The sequence below is a fragment of the Muntiacus reevesi genome, chromosome 7 (assembly GCF_963930625.1).
Source record: "Muntiacus reevesi chromosome 7, mMunRee1.1, whole genome shotgun sequence".
NCBI lineage: Eukaryota > Metazoa > Chordata > Mammalia > Artiodactyla > Cervidae > Muntiacus > Muntiacus reevesi.
The window spans coordinates 34427483-34449942 of NC_089255.1; the positions used below are offsets into that span (position 1 = coordinate 34427483).

The 22460-nt window shown below is 40.7% G+C and overlaps 1 protein-coding gene across 1 annotated transcript in view; it reads left to right on the forward strand.

The window, feature by feature from the left end:
- The first annotated feature begins 4160 nt into the window (after positions 1 to 4160).
- The window catches only part of EIF2AK4 (eukaryotic translation initiation factor 2 alpha kinase 4), a 101013-nt gene continuing 82713 nt past the window's right edge, over positions 4161 to 22460 (forward strand). Inside the window, exons 1-3 of the mRNA XM_065940517.1 lie at positions 4161 to 4354; positions 18190 to 18302; positions 21360 to 21462. Coding sequence (XP_065796589.1) covers positions 4211 to 4354; positions 18190 to 18302; positions 21360 to 21462 — 360 coding nt within the window. The 5' untranslated portion in view covers positions 4161 to 4210. The remainder of the gene's footprint in view (positions 4355 to 18189; positions 18303 to 21359; positions 21463 to 22460) is intronic.

The window sequence follows — 22460 nt, forward strand, 5'->3', positions numbered from 1 at the left end:
CCCCTCTTAGCAGGCTGAATGCTCCAAGAGTTTAGAGGTTATTTGCTGGAAGCCAGGCAAAGGGGCAGTCTTTACTTTTGAATGATCCAAGGTCTGATGATATTTCACTCAAGGCAACCAAATACAATGTGTGGACCTTGTTTGGAATCTAATACAAAGCACTGTAAAACAAAACAAAACAGAACAAATCTCTTCAACAGACTATTAGGGTATGACTGACATACAATAGTGTTAGTTGTTCAGTTGTGTCCGACTCTTTGTGATCCCTTGGACTGTATCCCACCAGGTTCCTCTGTCCATGGGAGTCTCCAGGCATGAATACTGGAGTGAGTTGCCATGCCATCTCCAGGGGATCTTCCCGACCCAGAGATCGAACCCGAGTCTCTTGCATCTCCTGAACTGGGAGGTGGGTTCTTTACCACTAACACTCCTGGGAAGGGTATAACTGACATACAATAAATTGCACATATTGTACAGTTTGATCAGTTTTGATATATGCAAACACCTGTGAAATTATCATCATAATTAAGATAATATATCCGTTACTCCATTCTTCTGGAATCCCTTCCTGTGGCTCACCTCTGGCATCCTAACCCCAGGCAATTACTTACCTTCTTTCTATCTCTAAGTTTATTTGTTCTTAGAATTTTGTGGAAGTGGGATCATACAGTATGTACTCTTTTGTCTGGATTCTCTCAGCAAAATTATTTTGAGATTCATCCATGTTATTACTATACATAGCATATTTCTTTTTATTGCTGAATAGTGTTCTGTTGATTTTATTGATACATCTCAGTTTGTTTTTACCTCAGTTTGTCCATCACTTTTTGTTTTCACTTTGGTGATTAAGGGCTATGAACATTCAATTACAAGTCTTTATATGGACATGTGCTCTCATTTCTCTTTGATAAATAAATCCCTAGTCGTATGGTCAGTATATGTTTAACACTTTAACTAAAACTCATGATAGGCCTAAATGAAAAACCAAAAACAACAAAAGTTCTAGATGAATACATGGAGGAAAATCTTTGTGACTTCGAGTTAGGCAAAAATGTCTTGGATAAGACGATAAAACATGATTCTTGAAAGATAAAAACTGATAAACCGAACTCCCTCAAAAGTAAGAACTATTCTCTTTGTAAAACATTGTTGAGAAAATAAAAAGGCAAGCCACAGACTGGAAGAAAACCTTTGCAAATTACATATCTGATAATGGACTTACTTCAGAATATATAAAGGATTCTCAAAATTCAATAACAAGAAAACAAACAACCTAATTTGTAAAATGAGCAAAAGGTGTGAACAGGCAAGATATATGAATGACAAATAAGCACATGAAAAGCTGACAAACATTATTTATCATCAGGAAAATGTAAATTAAGGCACAATGAGATATTACTACACACCAATTACAATTTTTTAAAGTTAACAATTATTGGCAAAGATGTAGACTAACAAGAATTCTCATAAACTGGTGGGAATGCCCACTTTGGAAAACAGCTTGCCAAGTTTTTTGTTGTTGCTGTTGTGAAATTTTGACTTTGAAACAATTTCAAACTTACATAAAAGATAAGAATTATTTGAAGAATTCTCATATATCCTCCACCTAAATCCCCCAGTGGTCGACAGCTATGCTTGATTTATCATGCCTCTATTTTCTATCACTTGGGAGATAATTGGAAATGTAATAACCCCTTAAGGTTTGAGTGGAAATTTCCTAATAACAAGGACATTTTCTATTTGACCACAGGACAACCATTAAAGTCAGGAAATTAACACTGATATAATACTGCTGTCTAATCCACAAGACCCTCTTCAAATTTTGCTGATTGTTCTGAAAATATGTTTATAGGTCCAGCATCCAGTACAGATTCTAATTTTAGACAGATGGAGAATTTTGAACATAAATTGGATATTAATTTATGCTAAGCAATTTTTATTTTTTAGGGTGTAAGGATAGTATTATGTTATCTTTGTAAAATATCCTTATCTGTTAGAGATATGTACCTAAGTGTTTATAGAAAGAATGATATCTGAAATTTTCTTTGAGATTCATTCCTAGGAAGGTGTGTGTGTGTGTGTGTGTGTGTGTGTGTGTGTGAGTGTGTGTGTGTGTGTGTGTTAGGGGCTGAGAAGAGGGGAGAAATTAAATAAGATTGGCAAGATATCTAAATTTGTTGAAACTAGGTGACGAGTATGGGAAGGTGATAATATTTGCTCTGCTTTTAATGTATGTGTGAAAACTTCCATAATTACAGTACTGTGATTTTTTAAAATGGAGAAATGGAAGGATTTTAGGGATTGGAGTGATATGACCATATTTTTTATTTAGAAACATTACTTTGGCTGCAATAGGAAGAATGGCTTAAAGTGGGGCAAGAATGAAAGCACTGACTAGTTTCCCAACTGCTGAAGTCATCCAGGGAAGAGAGTATGGTGACCGAACCAAGTTAGTGTCATTGGGATAGAGTGAAGTGGATGAATGAAAGAAATGGCAACTCTCTCGATGTCCAGGATTACTCTTACTTGGGTTGGGTTGGGGAGACGGTGGTGCTATTTACCTAGACAGGCATCACTGGAAGAAAAACAAACAGGTCCCCCAGAGAGGGAAGATTTGAAGGGGCCTTCGGTCAGACTAGTGCCTTGTATTATCTGACCCAAATTGAGTATATAGATGACAGCAAGAAAATTAAATAATCATTATTTAGCAAACAGTATATGGAGAAGGAAATGGCAACCCACTCCGGTATCCTTGCTTGGAAAGTCCCATAGACTGAGCCTGGTGGGCTTCAGTCCATGGGGTTGCAAAGGGTCGGGCACGACAACAGAAACATAGTGGTAAGCCCTGGTAGCGCTACCGTTAAAAAACGCGCCTGCCAATGCAAGAGCCATAAGAGACGTGGGTTCAATCCCTGGATAGGGAAGATTTCCTGGAGAAGTAAATGGCCACCCACTTCAATATTCTTGCCTGGAGATTCCCATGGACAGAGGAGCCTGGTGGGCTACAGTCCGTAGGGTCACAAAGAGTCGGACAGGACTGAAGCGCCTTAATACAACACACATATGGGTAAGCAAGGTAGACAGAAGGAAATGTCACTTAACTCTAACTTGAGGTAATGATATGATTATTCTAAATCAATATGCAGCATTAGTAGCCAATTGAAGATGAAATGCAATGACAAGGTCCAGGTAGATAGGTTATTTTATAAACTTGAAAAAATATGATTGGAGACAGGACACAACAGAGAGACCTCTTAAATTTACATCAAGCAAACTGGGCAAGCAATGGAATTCTCTTCCTGGGAATGTTGCTCATAAGATGTCTGAGTAGAACAACATTTTCAGTTGAAACTGCATGGTGGTACAGGGTGGGCAGACAGGGACAAAGAACATGCACTACGATGTTGAATTTATGATTAAGGGGACGAGTGTGAGGTTATAAAACAGGGGCGAAGGAGTATTGGTCACAATTTTTACTCGTGGTCGTCTTCTGGGAAGGCTTAAGGTGAGTCAAAGCGGCTGGAATATTCATCAAAGTCTGACTGTTGTTTCGTCTCTTACCCTTTCAAGAGTAAAGGAGTTCCAACAGCCACTTGTTAGAGACTTATTTTGTGAAAACCATTCCCTTTGGCATTATCATACCATTCTGATTAATCTGATCTGTCTTGTTTCTGCAAGTTCCTCCGCTCAGGTTCCCCCGGAAAAATGTAGGCCAAACTCCCGCAGGTTCGCTCACACACCACAGCTGTTAGCGCGCTAACAGTACTAGCTTGGAGAAGGAGATGGCAACCCACTCCAGTATTCTTGTCTGGAACGTCCCACGGACAGAGGAGCCTGGTGGGCTACAGTCCATGGGGTCGCAAAGAGTCGGACACGACTGAGCACACAGCCGTACTAGATTAGTCTGCGTGCCGGAGGGACCCACCTCAACTCTGACAGGGCCCCGGACTCAGCGCCCCGCCAACACGCCCGCTGCGGGCGTGGAGCTCCTGCTCGGATCCTTCCCGCTGGCGTAGAGCCCCTAACCTCATCCCTGACCCCGCCTCCGGTTCGCAGCCTCGCCCCAGGCCCGCCCCAGCTAGAAGCCCCGCCCCGCCCCGGCTAGAAGCCCCGCCCCGGCTAGAAGCCCCGCCCATGATCCCGCCCCCGGAGCGGAGCCTGGGGCCCACCCGCTACCGCCAGGCCGTTCTGCCTGGCTCACCGCACTGCTATGGCCGGGGGCCGCGGGGCCCCCGGGCGTGGCCGGGACGAGCCGCCGGAGAGCTACCCGCAACGACAGGACCACGAGCTGCAGGCCCTGGAGGCCATCTATGGCTCCGACTTCCAGGACCTGCGGCCGGACGTGCGCGGACGGGTAGGAACTTGGCGTGTCTGGTCGGGGCTGGCGTGCTGCGGCCCAGCCTCCTTTGGCGCGGTCTACCGCGGCTAGGCCCGCCCGGCCTTGCCGGAAGCGAACACCCGACCCCCACTTCGGATTCTGGAGGCCTTTCATCCCTCGCGACCCACCCGCTCTCACTTTTTGTCCTTGCACCCGCAGCCGCACGGCGGGTCTCCAGAACCCCTGCCTGGGACAAGTTCTCTTACAGCCTTTCCCCTAAATCGGCTCTCGTCTTACCTGGCCTTGCTTCTTATTCCCCCTGACATTCCATAACATACCTGCCTCCTTACTGTCTTGTCTCCTTGGATTTGATACCACAGCGCCTTCATGGGGACCCACTGCAACTTTGGGAACGCTTTGAGGGCTCTTGCACAGATCTTACTGATGTCCTTAATCAGAAGTCTCACCCTCCGGTTTGTGTTCAGAACTGTTAGCCTCCTCAGGCATCGTCACTGTGTTTTGCGGTGTGGAGGAACTTTCCTCTGTGCCTTCCTTCAAGAGTATGGAATATATTCTTCTCAGCTGTAATGAAGAGGGAGTGTGCTGAGTCCAGACCTTTTAAAACGGCATTTGGCTAAAATAGTTTCCTTTTTGTCTGGAAATATGACACATTTTAAGCTGCTGATACAGTTTCTCCCTCATCCTTGAAGCATTATCTACCAAACTATTGTTAGCTACAGTATTTTTCAAAAAGTAGTACCTTTCTTCATCTGCCTTTAAGTCTTGGCATTTTACAACACTCACTTTATCAGCACGTGCAGGATTTGCTAAAGATCTGGGATTTCCTGGAGCTGTCAGGGCCAAACATTCTCCCTCTCACCCAATGTGTTCCTTCCTTAACTATTTATTGTTCTAGGTATTTGGAATATAGTCCAGCACAAACCAAACCAAACCCTCATCCTTCAGGGAGCTTACTTTCCTAGTACTTAATTTCAAGAGTTATTTTAAGACTGAAATAGTAGAAACGTTAATATTCCCCTTATACATACTTAAAATATTAACATAACTTTCTGGTGATCTGGTAACTTCTCAGTTCCCTTGAGAACCAGGAAGAGGAACTAAAATATGTGTCACAAAGTGTACATTGGTACTCAATACAAAGCTCTTAAGACTTCATTCAGAGACAGTGTATTTAGTTTACACAGCTTAATTATCTGGTCCTAAGACTGCAAGAAAACAGAAAAGAACAAGGAACTGCTTGTGGGGATACTGATAATCTCAATTTATGGCTGGTGGCCTTTATAACAAGATAGTATAGTAAATAAAAACCAGGACTGTAAGAGGCAGGTAGAAGAATTCAGATAGCTGTACCCTGAGGTACATGGGCAAATATCCTTAACACTCTGCTAGGCCCCACAAGCAGCTAATTGGTAATTATAAGGATGAATCAGAAGGTAGTCATTCAACATAGAGAACAGACTTGTGGTTGCCAAGAGGGAAGGGATGGGGAAGGGGTAAACTAGGAGTTTGGGGTTAGTAGATGCAAACTATTACATATAGAATGGATAAACAACAAAATCCTCCTGTATAGCACAGGGAACTCTATTCAGTATCCTGGGATAAAACATAATGGACAAGAATATAAAGAGTGTATATATGTGTATAACTGAGTCACTCGTCTGTACAGTGGAAATTAACACAACATTGTAAATCAACTATACTTCAGTTAAAAAAAAAAAGTTAATTTTTTCCTCCCAGTTCGGTTGCCCTCCAAGATTCGAAAACTTCCCCCACACCCACAGATGAGAGGGTTTCCTGGTGTTTGGAAACTTCCTCTGTTAAGACTCCCTTCCCTGGACGAATCTCTGTCCCTAACTCTATTGTCTCTCTTATCTTTTATATTTTGTCCTACCTCCTTTCGAAGACAGTGGACTGCTTTTCTGGGTGCCTGACATCCTCTGCTAGCGATCAGAAGTTGTTTTGTGGAGTTTGCTTAGCGTTCATATGATCTTTCATGAATTTGTGGGGGAGAAAGTAGTCTCCCCGTCTTATTCCTCTGCCGCCTTAGCTCCTCCTCCTTAAAAAAAAAAAGTTTAAAAAAGTTAACAAAAAAAAGTAATCATTCAACAGGTACTTTTTACTTGCCAGTCTTTAGAGGAAGATTATTCAAGTCCACAATCCTTTATCCAAACCCTGAGTCTTGATAGGTTTCAGAATTCAGAAGTGTTTGTGTTCATGGCCATGTGTGCACATTCCATACTTATCTAGTACCTCCCTCAATGGTTTCCTTGGTGGTAAAGATGGTAAAGCGTTTGCCTGCAATGTGGAAGACCTGGGTTCGATCCCTGGGTTGGGAAGATCCCCTGGGGAAGGAAATGGCAACCCACTCCAGTACTCTCTCCTGGAAAATTCCATGGATGGGGGAGCATGGTAGGCTACAGTTCATGGGGTTGCAAAGAGTCAGACACGACTGAGCAACTTCACTTTCTTTCCCTCAATGTCTGGAGCAGCATCCAGAATCAAGCGCAGTGAAACATGTGAATATTCAAGCGTTCACCCTCAGTGGGATGTGTAAAGACTATTAATAGCCTCATGTCAGTTCAGGCCAAATTTGCTGCTAGTAAATTCAGCTCAGGATTATTGACCTGAGTAAACTTTAATTTCTTAAATATCTGAAGTTTTTTAAACTTCTTTTTGTGAGATGTATTATAATGTAGAGTTTGGTTAAGTAGCACATATATATATATATATATATATATATATATATATATATATCTCATTAATAAATAAACACTTTGGGAATACATGCTAAAAATTGTTTTACATACTAAAGTTTGGACACTGCTAGTTTAAAATAGAATATCCTCTGAAGTTATAAATGTATTGTTAACTTAATTATCTTGACTAATTTTCTGTCAGCCAAAGGCCTGCTCATTTATAATTTGATAGCTATTACAAACCTCCCTCCTAAAACCTTGCTTCTGTTTCTGGGCCCACTTATACAGTGGTGTATAAGTACTTCTTTACCTATATATTCACCAACATTGTAGGTGTCCGACTTTTTCATCTTTGCCAATAAATAGATGAAACGTGTTTACTTCTTTAGTTATAAGTTATTAGGACCACCTTTTTCTGTAAGCCATGGTTTTTTCCTGTGAACTTCTTGATGTTGTTTAGTTTATTTTTACACTCTGTTGTCTATTTTCTCATTCATTTGTCAGAGCTATTTATATCTTGAGGCATACTATTTATATGTTAATTTATGTGTTAAGAAAATTAGCATTTTAGGTTATTATATTGAAAATATTTTTCCCTAACAATATGCATTTTGATATTTAGGTAATTTATGCAGTTTTTAAAAACTTATAGTCAAAAAATAAATAAATAAATAAAAACTTATAGTCAATGTAGTCAAAATGATCTTTTTTTCTTTATTGTTGTTACATGGTCCCTGTGGTGGTTTTTTCCCTGCTCCAGTGTTATCAAAAATGAATTCTTCAAGGCTTTCTTTTAAATCTTTCATGACTTTTTAAAAAGCTTCCTTCAATTTTTTTTTTTAAGTTCTTACCTCTGAGTATGAATCTTTTCCACTAATGTGAAATGCCACCTCTACATTGCATAAGAGTAGACTGGCTTCATAAGGATCAGTTCAGTTCAGTTCAGTCACTCAGTTGTGTCCGACTCTGTGACCCCCGTGGACTGCAGCACACCAGGCTTCCCTGTCCATCACCAACTCCTGGAGCCTACTCAAACTCATGTCCATCACGTCAGTGATGCCATCCAGCCATCTCATCCTCTGTCCTCCCCTTCTCCTCCTGCTTTCAATCTTTCCCAGCATCAGGGTCTTTTCCAAAGAGTTGGTTCTTTGCATCAGTTGGCCACAGTATTGGAGTTTCAGCTTCAGCATTAGTCCTTCCAATGAACACCCAGGACTGACCTCCTTTAGGATGGACTGGTTGGATCTCCTTGCAGTCCAAGGGACTCTCAGGAGTCTTCTCCAACACCATAGTTCAAAAGCATCAATTTTTCGGCACTCAGCTTTCTTTATAGTACAGCTCTCACATCCATATGTGACTACTGGAAATACCATAGCTTTGACTAGACGGACCTGTGTTGGCAAAGTAATGTCTTTGCCTTTTAATATGCTGTCTAGTTTGGTCATAGTTTTTCTTCCAAGGAGCAAGCGTCTTTTAATTTCATGGCTGCAGTCACCATCTGCAGTGAATTTGGAGCCCCCAAAAAATAAAGTCTCTCACTGTTGTTCACACCTACATGCCTACTGCCTGGTAAACAGCTCTCACTTTTTGTTTGGTTGTTTGCTTGATATGTGCTTCCCTAGTTGCTCAGCTAGTAAAGAGTCTGCCTGCAATGCAGGGGACCCCACTTCCATTCCCAACTGTATTTGGGTGTATTTCTTGACACTCTATCCCAGAAATCTGTTTAGATCCTGTGACCATATTACTTTCATTACTATAGATTTATAACCAGCTTTAGTATTTAATATAGTCATCATTTGCAGAATATTCCTGACTAATTTTAGTTTGGTTTTTCATTATGAACTTTAGAGTCAACTTGCCTGGTTAAAAAATTACACAGGCATTTTTACTGTAATAATGTTGTTATTGTTGTGCAGTCATTAAGTCCTGTCCGACTCTTTGAGACTCCATGAACTGCAGCATGCCAGGCTTCTCTGTCCTTCACTGTTTCCCTGAGTTTGCTCAAACTGATGTCCGTTGAGTCAGTGATGTCATCCAACCATCTCGTCCTTTGTCACCCCCTTCTCCTCCCGCCTTCATTCTTTCCCAGCATCAGGGTCTTTTCTGATGAGTCAGTTCTTTGCATCAGGTGACCAAAGTATTGGAGCTTCAGCTTCAGCATCAGTCCTTTCAGTGAATATTCAGGGTTGATTTCCTTAAGGATTGACTGGTTTAATCTCCTTGTGGTTCAAGGGACTCTCAAGAGTCTTCTCCAGCACCACAGTTAGAAAGCAACAATTGTTAGGTGATCAGCCTTTTTTATTGTCTAGCACTCACATCCATATATGACTGCTGGAAAAACCATAGTTTTGACTAGATGGAACTTTGTTGGCAAAGTGATGTCTCTGCTTTTTAATACACTGTCTAGGTTTGTCATAGCTATTCTTCCAAGGAGCCGGCGTCTTTTAATTTCATGGCTGCAGTCACCATCTGCAGTGATATTGGAGCCCAAGAAAATGAAATCTGACACTGTTTCCACATTTTCCTCATCTATTTGCCATGAAGAGATAGGACCAAATGGCATGATCTTGGTTTTGTGGATGTTGAGTTTTAAGCCAGATTTTTCAGTCTCCTTTTTCACCTTCATCAAGAGGCTCTGTAGTTCCTCTTCACTTTCTGCCATTAAAGGGGTGTCATCTGCATATGTGAGGTTGTTGGTATTTCTGCCTCTGCTGGCAGTCTTGATTCCAGCTTGTGCTTCTTCCAACCTGGCATTTTGCATGGTGTACTCTGCATATAAGTTAAATAAGCAGGGTAACAATATACAGCCTTGATGTTCTTCTTTCCCAATTTTGTACCAGTCTGTTGTTCCATGTCCAGTTCTAACTATTGCTTTTTGTCCTACAGACAGGTTCCTCAAGGATATTCCCATCTCGTTAAGAATATTCCACAGTTTGTTGTGATCCACACAGTCAAAGGCTTTAGCATAGTCAATGAAGCAGAAGTACATGTTTATTTGGAATTCTCTTGCTTCTTCTATGTCCAGCATATGTTGGCAATTTGATCTCTGGTTCTTCTGCCTTTTCCAAATCCACTTGTACATCTGGAAGTTCCTGGTTCATGTACTGCTGAAGCCTAGCTAGAAGGATTTTTGAGCATGATCTTGCTGGGATGTGAAATGAGTGCAGTTTTACAGTAATTTGAACATTCTTCAGCAGTCCCTTTCTTTGGGATTGGAATGAAAACTGACCTTTTCCAGTCCTGTGGCCACTGCTAAATTTCCCAAGTTTGTTGGCATAATGAATGCAGCACTTTAACAGCATCATCTTTGTTTAAAAGTAGCTTTGTTTGTAATAATGCTTCCTAAGGCCCACTTGACTTCACACTCCAGGATGTCTGGCTCTAGGTGAGTGAACACACCATCATAGTTATCTGGGTCATGAAGATCTTTTTCATACAGTTCTTCTATGTATTCTTGCCACCTTTTCTTAATCTCTTCTGCTTCTGTTTCGTTCTTACCGTTTTTGTCCTTTCTTGTGCCTATCTTTGCGTGAAGTGTTCCCTTGGTATCTCCAATTTTCTCAGAGATCTCTAGTCTTTCCCATTCTATTGTTTTCCTCTATTTCTTTGCATTAGTCATTTAAGAAGGCTTTCTCTCTCTTTGCTGTTCTCTGGAACTCTGCTTCAGTTGGGAATATCTTTCCCTTTCTCCTTTGCCTTTCACTTTCTTCTTTTCTCAGTAACTTGTAAGGGCTTCTCAGACAACCACTTTGCCTTCTTGCATTTCTTTATCTTGGGGATGATTTTGGTCATCATCTCCTATACAAGTTTACAAATCTCTGTCCGTAGTTCTTCAGGCACTCTGTCTACCAGATCTAGTCCCTTGAATCTATTCGTCACCTCTGCTTATATTACTTGTATTTAATTTGGGGAGAACTCAGATTTGAATATTTTAATGTTTATTTAAAATGGAGTCATAATTATTAAACTTTAAGGAATCTAGCAGTTTGCTGTTTTTTTTTGTTCTTGGCCATTTGACAAATAGGCAGATGCTTGAGAACAGAAGATGAATGAATGAGCTTGGTGATTTTTATAAGGTCAGTTACAGAAAGTAACTGAGAGCTTTTACTATCATTATTGTTTTGTTTGGGGCATCTTTACAGACTTAAAACTAAAGACTTGCCCAGATTATCTAGCTTTCACATGTTACTTTATTTCTAGATTTGTTGTTTTTTTACACAGACTAATTTCTTTCCCACATTATGGGATATGAGAACAAAAGCAAGTAATAAACATGGGGCCATGCTGAACCGAGTCTTGTCATCAAAATTTAAGGGGGATTTGACTAGCAGAGTCTAGATAACAATTCTAGACCAAACACCTGAAAGTGGTTTGAATTGTGTAGCTTGTTTTATATGCTCGTGGATAAAAATACATAACATAAAATATGCTAACTTAATTTTTAAGTATATAGTCTAGTGTGTTTATGTGGTTAATTGCAGATTGTGTTAGGTTTTCTTTTTTTAAGTATTGTTGGTTTATAATGTTGTACCAGTCTCTGCTGTGCACCAGAGTGACTCAGTTTTACACGTAGATACATTCTTCTTTCAATATTCTTTGCCATTATGCTTTATCCTAGGAAATTGGATATAGTTCATTGTGCTAGACAGTAGGACCTTGTTGTTTACGTAATAGTTTGTATCTACTAACCCCAAATTCCCAGTCCATCCTTCTCCCTCTTGTGTTAGTATTTTTAATTAATTTCCCAAACCTTGTCTTCACTCTGCTACCTCACCTTGTAAACCAGTGACTTTTAATTACAGGCTGTCATTAACACTCATGTCTTGGAACCAAAGGTTGTGCTCCTATGTGGAATGACCGATAAAATTCTTTTTAACAGTCTTATGGCTCAGCAGGTAAAGAATCTACCAGCAATGCAGGAGACCCAGAAGACGAGGGTTTGATCCCTGGGTCAGGAAGATCCCCTAGAGGAAGAAATGGCAACTCTCTCCAGTATTCTTGCTTAAAAAATCCCATGGACAGAGGAGCCTGTTGGGCTGTAGTTCATGGGGTCGCCAAGAGTCGGACACAACTGAGCACACACTCATCCTTCATTTCAGTACTTTTAGCAGAAATAGACATGTGCTTATACCAGTTTATTTTGGGGTGAGTGTGAGGAGGTACCCAAGAGAAGCGTACTGAGACTGAGAAGCTGGTGTTTCTGCTGGCGTTGGCTCGGCACTCCTCCAGGTGGTGTGTAGTCTGCTGAAAAGACGGTCCCCGGGTCAGCGTTGCTAGTCCTGTGGGTGTAGTAATGTACTTGGGGTTTATTTCTTGAAGAACTAATGTCTTTTTTTTTTTAACTCTGGTGGGAATTAGTCTAGAGTATTACCTTTCATATTTTAGGACTGAGTTTGTATTACTCATTCACATTTTATACCTTGAGGATTTTTTTTTTTTTTAATGTTTTGTAGTATTAAAGGGCTTCCCATGTGGCCCAGTGGTAAAGAATCTGCCTGCCAGTGCAGGAGATGTGTGTTTGATCCCTGGGTCAAGAAGAACTCCTGGAGAAGGAAATGGCAACCCACTCAAGTATTCTTGCCTGGAAAATTCCATCAACAGAAGAACCTGGTGGACTATAGTACCAGGAGTTGCAAAGAATCAGACACAGCTGAGCAACTGAGTACATGTATAGTATTATACTTCAGACGAGATCGGGCGCGTTCAGAGTGGTATGGCCGTAGACAGTATTATACTTCAGACAAGTATCCAACTTCATGATCTCAATGAAAAGCATTTTACTCATATTTCATTATAGTGTGGCCTTCTTTCCATGACTGCTTCTTGTCACTTATATTTTCAATCTTCAAAACAAATCTTTTTCCTCATGTAGAATTTTGTATATTTTGTAGCAATACGTTCTGCATTGCTCTCCTCTCATTACGTGCTCTCAAAAAATTTTGTTTACCCCTTACTATGTATTTTTCTGTCTACAAATATTTTTTCCAGGAATTCATTATTTCCTTGTGCAGGTTAGATCAAAGATTTTATCAATATTAAATTCTAATGACAGTTTATCTTCTAAAGGCATGGAAGATGCCCTACCCAGTCTTAATCTTATATATATCTTGGTTGTTGAACTTTTTAATGAAATCCTGTTCCAGGAATCTCTGAATGTCCTAATATGAGCTAATGCTTGGTATCCTAAACATGTTTTGCATAAGAACCTCTTTACATGTAGGGGAGCCTCTCAGCTTGCTTGAGAAAAGCCTGCTGAATTTTCTGTTCCTACCTCTGAAAGTACTGTTCCCTGACTGTCATTTTTTTTTTTCCCCAGTGAGCCTATGCTGGTTAAAATTAAGTTTAGCTATATATGACAGAAAACTTTAAATAACAAAATCTATTTTTTTATATGTAAAAGTTGAGCTGAGGGCTTTTTCTGAATTAATATTCTACCAACCTTACTGCCCCCTACATGGTCTGAAATGGCTGTCTAGCTTCCAGTCATCATGTCTGTAATCCAGCCAGCTGGAAGGAGAGAGGGATGAAAAAGCTTCATGCCTTTCTTTTAATAAAGGTCACTTCCTGGAAATTGTATCTTACAGTTCTTTCATATTCAGTTCAGTTCAGTCACTCAGACATATCCGACTCTGTGACCCCATAGGCTGCAGCACACCAGACCTCCCTGTCCATCACCAACTCCCAGAGTCCACCCAAACTCATGTCCATTGAGTCGATGATGCTATCCAACCATGTCATCCTCTGTCGTCCCCTTCTCCTCCTGCCTTCAGTCCTTCCCAGCATCAAGGTCTTTTCAAATGAGTCTTTCATATTACTGGCTTTAAATTAATCCAGTAGCTACACTGAGCTGCAGACGAGTTGGAGAAATGTATTCAGCTAAAAAAATTGAGGATTCTATTACCAAGAAATAAAAGGAGAGTGGATATTGGGGAAACAGTACTCCAAAGTCTGTGCTTCATGAAGAGGAATATCATTCTGGCCCAGTCACGCTGTCAGCCAGAGACGAAAGCTTTAGAAGTAGCTAGTCACGTGGTAGCTTCAGTGTCCTGCTCTTTGGGGTGGTCTCACTTGGTACTCAGCACCAGACGAGTTGTTAGATTTTTGTCCAACGTAGGTTGTTCATCAGCATCCCTGGGTCTGTTCCTTCATCCAAACCACCGTAACTGGACTCATGCATTTCCTAAAGCTGAAACCTTTAGGCGTCCAGGAGTGTCTTTACTTTGTATCCAAACTCTTTCCCCTTTCCTCAGAGTTTGCTTTGGCATTATCTGAGCTCCCCACTATTATCACCGCGGTCCTGCTAGTGTTGCTGTGCAGTAGAAGTAACTACAACACTAGATTTGCATTTGTCCTAAGGCTAGGTCAGCCCAGGAATGTTTGCAGGATCCTAACCACTTTTTTTAGAGAAGGAAATGGCAACCCACTCCAGGGTTCTTGCCTGGAGAATCCCAGGGACGGGGGAGCCTAGTGGGCTGCCGTCTGTGGGGTCGCACAGAGTTGGACACAACTGAAGCGACTTAGCAGCAGCAACCACTTTTTTAGGCCATTGTTTTATATCCTGATGTTCTGTTCTGCCTGGTGGTCCCCGAGTGACTGAGAGAGACCTCCTTCCCTGATGCTTTCCAGGAATCTTTACCTTGATTCATTGTTCCTTCTTGAGCATCACCTTAAGCATCCCCTTTAGTAAAGAATGGTATGGGCTTCCCTGATAGCTCAGTTGGTAAAGAATCCAACTGCAGTGCAGGAGACCCTGGTTCAATTCCTGGGTCCTAAAGATCCCCTAGAAAGAGATAGGCTACCCACTCCAGTATTCTTGGGCTTCCCTTGTGGCTCAGCTGGTAAAGAACCCACCCGCAGTGTGGGAGACCTGGGTTGGGAGGATCCCCTGGAGAAGGGAAAGGCTACCCACTCTAGTATTCTGGCCTGGAGAATCCGTATACTGTATGGTCCATGGGATCACAAAGAGTCAGACATGACTGAGTGACTTTTACTTTCACTTAGTAAAGAATATCTTCAAAATGTGTAGTCTCCCAATGGCCTCTCTCTTCTGAAGCTGGCTTCTGTTCTAGTGACTCCAGACATGAAATGCGGGCCTCCCTGTACTGTTTGCTGAGAAGGTCAGTTACTTTCAGGTACACACTGCACTTCCTGCATAAAGAGAAAAGGGAATGCTAAACCAGATTTGTTATCTTATGTGTGCAGAGATAACCCCCTTCCTGTGGCATATGTTGTCTGTTACAAGTTTATCTCTATACCAAGCCCAGGAAAGTCCATCCCTTGGTTGCATTCGTAGTTTCTGCTTACACAACTTGCTTATATATTAGTAGTTAGTGACTCTTGCTCCTTTCATTTATAGAAGACTACTGCAGTGTTGTTGCTTCAAAACAGAAAATCTGCTATTGCTTCTAGATACTGTGCTTGTGTTTTAACACTTTGGCTTCCACCTCTTTCTCCTTGGGCCTGCAGGATCTTGGATATTTTACTTCAAGAAGCTTATCTGTATGGCATTTCCCATTTTTTTTTTTAATTTATTAAAGTATAGTTGATTAGCAATGTTGTGTTAATTTCTGCCTTACAGCAACATGACTCAGTTACAGATATGTATATATGTGTGTGTGTATATATATTCTTACTTTCATATTTATTTTGACTCTTTAAGCTATGTGGGTCAGTATGGACTTAACAGCAGTATCCCCGTCTGCATTCTAAAATATAGTTTTCATTGGTCTTCAGCCAAATTAGAAAATGAAAGGCAGAATAATGTATATGTGAAGATATAGTAATATAAGCTAAGTTGACTTCACTTTATTCTGTTTTTGTACTTTTCTCCTACTTTTGGTACTAAAATATTCTCTATTTTCTAAAGTGATATCTACAGTAGAGAGGGAGCAAAAAAGTATTTTCTTGACAAAAGTGTAAGTTGGTGACTGTAGTGTCTCTCTAAAATTTGCAGCCTTTGAGATGAGAAATCTCTAAAGATTCAACCTGGTGGAGAAAGCATTGGTGAAATTTTGAGTCTGTCTAATTAGCCTTTCTCTTAGTTTTTACATCTCTAAAATGGAGACATATACCTTCTTCTACTTCATTGGATTGATGTTGGGAAGTGAATAATAATAACACAGGCAAAGACTGGTTGATAGGGTTTACTTCAAAATGACCCAACATGGCACGTGGGGACAGGGCACACATAGATACACAAGACTGGCTGCAATTGGGTCATTCTTGAAACTGGCTGGTAAGCACATGGAGTTCATTATATCATTATCAGCTTTGTTTGAAAATTTCCATACTGAAAAGCTTTTCCAGAAGTGAGGCTGTTTAGGAGACTGGTCAAAGTAATAATTTGTCCTTTGCTTCTTAGCAAGTGAGAATTGGTATTTTTGCTGCTTTTAGCAAATAAATGCTTGCCCTGTTAAATTCTATCTGATATGTAAAGCAGATAACAGCCAGCCTGTCTTGATTGAAGAGGAAACAGGAAATTGGGAATCTAACAGGTTCAGTTTCATTCTCACTCCTGTGAGGATCAATTTCCCTCACATCTTCTTGTCATTCTAGGAGAGCCCCTCCTCCAGTCAGTCTAGCCTGTTTCTGTTATGCCCAGGATCCATCAACTTCAGATCCTAATTTGGTCTCCTTCCCGCTCTTCCATAATATTTCCATCAACATCCTCATACTCTGTAGTATCTCTCTTCTTTAAAACAGAACAAAATAAAATTATCCCTTGATTTCACCCCACACCTCCAGTCTATGACCCCACTTCCTGTCTCCTTTAATTTAACTCAAACCAATACCTCCTTGAAAGAGTTGTCATAGACTTGCTGTGGTCTCATCCTCATCCAACATCCACTCCTCTCATACTAGGGTCTGCTCTTGGCATGGCCACCTGCAGTCCTCGTGTTTCCTCTCAGTGGATGTCCTCTTTCCTCATCCTACTCTGCATCAAGGAGCTAGAGATCTACAAGACACTAGCCTTCTGGTTTCCTCTCTCAGGGCCCAGTCTCTCTGTCAGCTTTATCTCAAATCCACCTTCTTCTCTCTCCTTTGCCACCAACACAGACTGAATTTTTACAGTAGCTTTTTTAAAAAAATCAAGGATTATTATAAATGAAAACCAAGCTTATGTATTTTATATACACAGCTGACTGTATACTTCAGAGTGCCACAAGGAAGCTTCATGTTCTGTCAGAATTTAATGTTTCTCAATACTTTGTCGCTCTTGGAAGAATTTTTATGCTTTCTCTTTTCTGATAAGGCCACATTTCTCTTTTTGCTCTGGCTGCCTGGACATTCCAAGGCAAAGGCAAGCTTCAGCTCCTTTCAGCTCCTTAGTCTAGCAATCCAGCAACTCAGGATTGGTATTAACAAGGGAGGGCTGATGGGAAACACACAGGTTTAGGTGTCTTAGTTGGATTTGAAGTCCAGCCTTGCCACTCTGTGTTTGTGGGGAAGAAACTTTGAGCCTGAACCGCCTTGTCTATAAAGTGGAGATGACACCTACCTCACAGAGTTGGTAGGTTTATATTTATAAATTATCTAAACTGCCTCAAATCCTTTTTGGGAAGAGCATATATAAATAAAGGATAATGGAATATGTAGTTATTTGGGGAAAAACAGTTGGTTGAAAGCATACACAGTTTTAGAAGAGCTATCAGATTTCTGCTTGTCAAGATTTTCACGTGTTGTCTCAGTATTTGACGTAGCCCGTGTTCAGGAGGCCTTCTCTGACCCACCTGTCTGAGTACCTTCTCCTCCACCAGCCTGCTCCATGACTCAGCTTTGCTTTCTTCACAACACTGGTCACTATTTGAAAGTATTTGTATGTCTTCTGCTTTGTGTCAGCTGGTCGGCTCCCGGTCTGTGGAGATTTGCTCCTGCACTCTCAGTCTCTAGGGCAACACCTGCTTACTTGAATAAATGGAGGCTGCGTGGGACATTTCAGGTCACTCCTTAGAAAACTGAAAAGGAAAATGTACTCTCTCTGGCACAAGTTTTGTTTTTAAACCATGCTTTAGGAAAATGTGACCAAAGCACCTGTGTAAAGTAAAATTATGTGTAATATTTAAAAAGTAGAACTTTTGAGCTGAAATAATTATTATCTTAATCGTAAGTGACTGGCTCTCTAGAGATAAAAAAGATTTTCTTTTTCTCTTTTAGGTCAAAGAGCCTCCTGAAATCAATTTAGTTCTGTACCCTCGAGGCCTGACTGGTGAAGAAGTGTACGTAAAAGTGGATTTGAGAGTGAAATGCCCACCCACCTATCCAGATGTGTGAGTTCACTTATAAATGTGTGTGTCTCTCAGTCATGTCCAACTCTTGCAACCCCATGAACTGTAGCCCACCAGGCTCTTCTGTCCGTGGAATTCCCGAGGCAAGAATACTAGAGTGGGTAGCCATTCCCTTCTCTAGGGTATCTTCCCAACCCAGGTCTCCTGCACTGCAGGCAGGTTTTACCATCTGAGTCACCAGTTCTCGGTTTTGAAAACGTAGGACCAGGTTGAAGTTAATGGTATTTTCTCCTTCTGGCCCCCATTCCATTTAAAATTTTATTTCCTATCACCTGCAATTCATCAGAACTACATTAGCAATAGATGTTTTCATGAAGCCTGTCTCCTGTTAGGTTGGCTTCTAGTTAATAGTCTCTGTGGGTGGTTATGTTTGCCCCATGACTAATGTTTGCTTCTTCTGTTGTGTTAACTTTTGTTTGTTTAATTTTTTCACAAACTAGGAAGAGGAACAATTTAGGGGAAAAAAGATAAAGGTGCAGTGACTATAAAAGCCTTGTGTACTTAGTTTTAAAGTACAGTTTACATTAGGACTTAGAATAGACTTCCGAGCCTAGTGGGACCTTGACTTCCTATAGTAGAGGATTTACTCGCTCTCTTTCAGGGTCAGGAAGATGGAAGGTCATGTAACATCGCTGGCCTCTCCCCATTAAATGCCTAAGGAGTTTTCCAGTCAGTGAGACAGCCAAAAACCTCATGTATTTCTAAACTCCGCATGAAGGTAACACCCCCTCGGGTTCAGATCCACTAGTAAAACAAAAGCATTAGCTGTCAAGGCTCAAATATTCTTCGTTTCAAGTACCATGCATATTCCATGTAATCTTTTCCCAGACATTCCATGCAGAAAAGCAGATTTGGCCTGGATGATGTTTTTTTAACTGAGCTTGTTGTGCAGGAAGCCAGTGAAGGAAAGTGACGAGTAAAAGGATGTACTGCCTTACCCAGTGGGTGGTAAATATATGGAATTTGTTACCTTAAGAGGTGATGGAGTTTATGAAAATACAGGTAGGTCAAGATGAGCTCCCTGAAGTTAGTAACTGAATTTTAGCCCAACCTCTGTGCCTAGAGTAGAATATAGTAGACATTCAGAAAGTTAATTTATGCATTAATTGAAAAGTAATTAATTTTATGAAAGAAAAATAAGACAGTGCCTCTCTCGGTCTTATTTTTCCTGACACCAAATAGGTGGTGTCTTTTCTGACACCAACTGGGTGTCTAAACAATTCAGTTCAGTTATGACACTAACTGTCCATAGTTCTTGATAGCTGAGTTGGGGGCTCAGTCCCATGACGAGACGTGGATGCCAGTTGCAAGTCCCAGTACTTCTGATAAACTGGCTATAAATTTGCACGTTCCTATGACACCCCCCTGCCCCCGCCCCAGGTTTGATAATTTACTAGAACAGTTTACAGAACTCAGGAACACACTTCACTTACTACTACTGGTTTGTTATCAAAGATACAACTCAGGACTGGCCAGATGGAAGAGATGCTTAGGCAAGAAATATGTAGAGGGGCTCAGAGCTTCTTTGCCTTCTTGACATTGACTGATGTCACCTTGGAGGAGGGACATAATTACCCCTGTTTGAGAACCACTATGTTAGAGAACTCATCAGGTAAATCTTGATAAAAATATCATTTAAGAAACCGCGTGCAAGTGTTTACAAAAGTTAAAAAGTAAACATTGTAATATCAGCTATATAAACTTATGAGTTATGTACCAAGGGCATGAAGAGAACATTGGAAGTTTTACAGTGTTTAATTAGTGTTGCAGACAAATTTTTCACTATTCTTAATATTTAATATTGCTTAATAGTTAATATTGCTATATAATAACTGCTTGATTTTTTAAAAAAAATATGTAAGTCTTGACTTGGGAAAACATTCCTATCTTTTGAGATAATATCATGCAGGAAAACTTTCCTTTTCTGCAAAATAGTCCTTTATACCTTTATATGAGTCCTTTATATGAGAAAGAGAATCCTGGATTAAATGGACCTTACGTAGACTTTCTCTAAGATTTCCGTCTATCCAGGTAGATGATGACTGTAGTAATCTGTCATAATGAAGCATTGAGAGAATGCATAGATAAGTGAATAGTAAAGGCTTCATCAAGGTAAAATGCCATGAATTACTCAGAAATGCTTGGTAGGAAGTGATGAATCATTTTCTTATCTGTAAAATTAAATAAAGCCTACTTAATCTCAAGAGTTGTTATTGGATGTGTTGTGATTAGAAATAAGAGGAACCCCAAGGGAGGGCTGATGCTTTTTCCTTGGGTAGAAGGTGTTGACTGTTAGTTGTGCCCTATGGAGATGAAGAAGAACATGTGGTAGGCATCCTTGGAATAGCAGAGTTTGCAGGATGTGCATGGCATGAGTGAGTAAGCTCATTTGTAGCAGAATGAGTTCCTGGGACACAGCCTGTTGTAGGAGTACTAGATAGAACACTGTGCCTCCATCTCACACATAGTTATTCTTATCCTGCTTTATGCTAGGAGCAGACAGATGATCACAGAGTGCTTAGACCCTTGTGGGTGAGCTGTCAGAGCTCGCTGATGTTAGGGGGCAAGCCAGGATCGAGCATTACCATAAAAGGGAGTGCATGGTGAAGTTCCTAGGCTAGAATCACACACAGAGCTGGAGTCACTTGTTAAAAGGCAGTAAATAGTAGTTGATGTTAGAAATTTGAATCATGTTGTAAAGCTGAAACCAGAGACAGAGGAGCTGGAGAGACACCTGATCGAGCCCCACTTACGTCTGGTCCTCTTGGGAAGCAGGGCACTCGGAAGCCCATCCTGACACCTGGCCAGCCCCTTTCTGCCCCACAGGCTGCCAGCGACTCCATGTTGAGTGCTGTGTCAACAGAGTTGCTGGGGTAAAGTTGAAATCCTTTTGAGATGAAAGGAAATGTTCCTAGGGGTACAGAGAAGTCCACAAGTGAGGTCCTTAGGAAACCCCAGGCTCCAAGCTTGAAAATTAGCAAATATTAACGCAAACAATCTGTACTTTTTAGAGTAACTCTTTTTTTTTTTCTTTTCCAGAGTCCCTGAAATAGAATTAAAGAATGCCAAAGGTCTGTCAAATGAAAGTGTTAATTTGTTAAAGTCCCGCCTAGAAGAAATGGCCAAAAAACAGTGTGGCGAGGTATGATTTGTAAAACTGGGATTATGACAGAATGATAAAAGTCTCATCATGTTCACTAGTGTTTGCCTTCCAGTCTTTTCTTTGACTTAAAGGCTTTCCCATTGCATCTCAGATCTAACTTTCACCAGAATGTTCTGTTTTTTGTTGGTATCTACAAAGGGGAATATTGCTGTTTGTATTACTGTAATTAACAGTACTTATGAATTACGAATTATAGAATGTATATAGACAGTACTGTTGATACTTAATTCTTCTGGAAACACTTCATATGAAACTGACCAGACTTTTTGCACACTTTGAGCCTGGCATCATGACCTCATCTTGACTTGAACATTTACGTTGGAAAATGTTTACAAACAAGTAATTTCTGACCAAACTATGCCACATCTCCCCTTTTCATATCAGAAGAACTAATTGTTTACTTCTCAATAATTAGGGACTCACTCTGCTGCATCAATGTCCCTTTTATACCTGAGCATTTATACCTAGTTCAATACTGATGCTTTTTTAATCCTGTGATATTAGGGTCTGCATGAGCTCCTCCTTGGGTAAGAACTCTCTCTGGAAGGCCAGGCTGGGTGACCTCTTAGGGCAAGTATTACGGTCTGTTCCTTAAGCCCACTGAGTATCCTAGGTATAATTGTCTTCTCCTCACTTTTGTGTAAGATTATGCAGTGTTTTTGCCTATGCACATTACTTTTAACTTATCCCATCCTATAAAAACTGAGAAGAGTTAAGTAAGGCCTAGCCCTAGGCCTCTATGTCACTAGGAAAGTGACTGGGTAGTTTTTCACTTGCATTCCATTCCACAGTGAGTTACAGTGTGCCCTCTGGAGTGCTTTTTGCCCCTAAAACCTTTGCCCACCTAAGTTGTGTTTCCAAGAACTTCAGTGATTGTTGTGGTAGATAAAGTGATTGTAGAACAGCTTGGACAAAAAAATAGGCCTTGGGAATTACTCCAGAGTTATTTCTAGTTTTAAGTTCTTTCTAATGTAGTC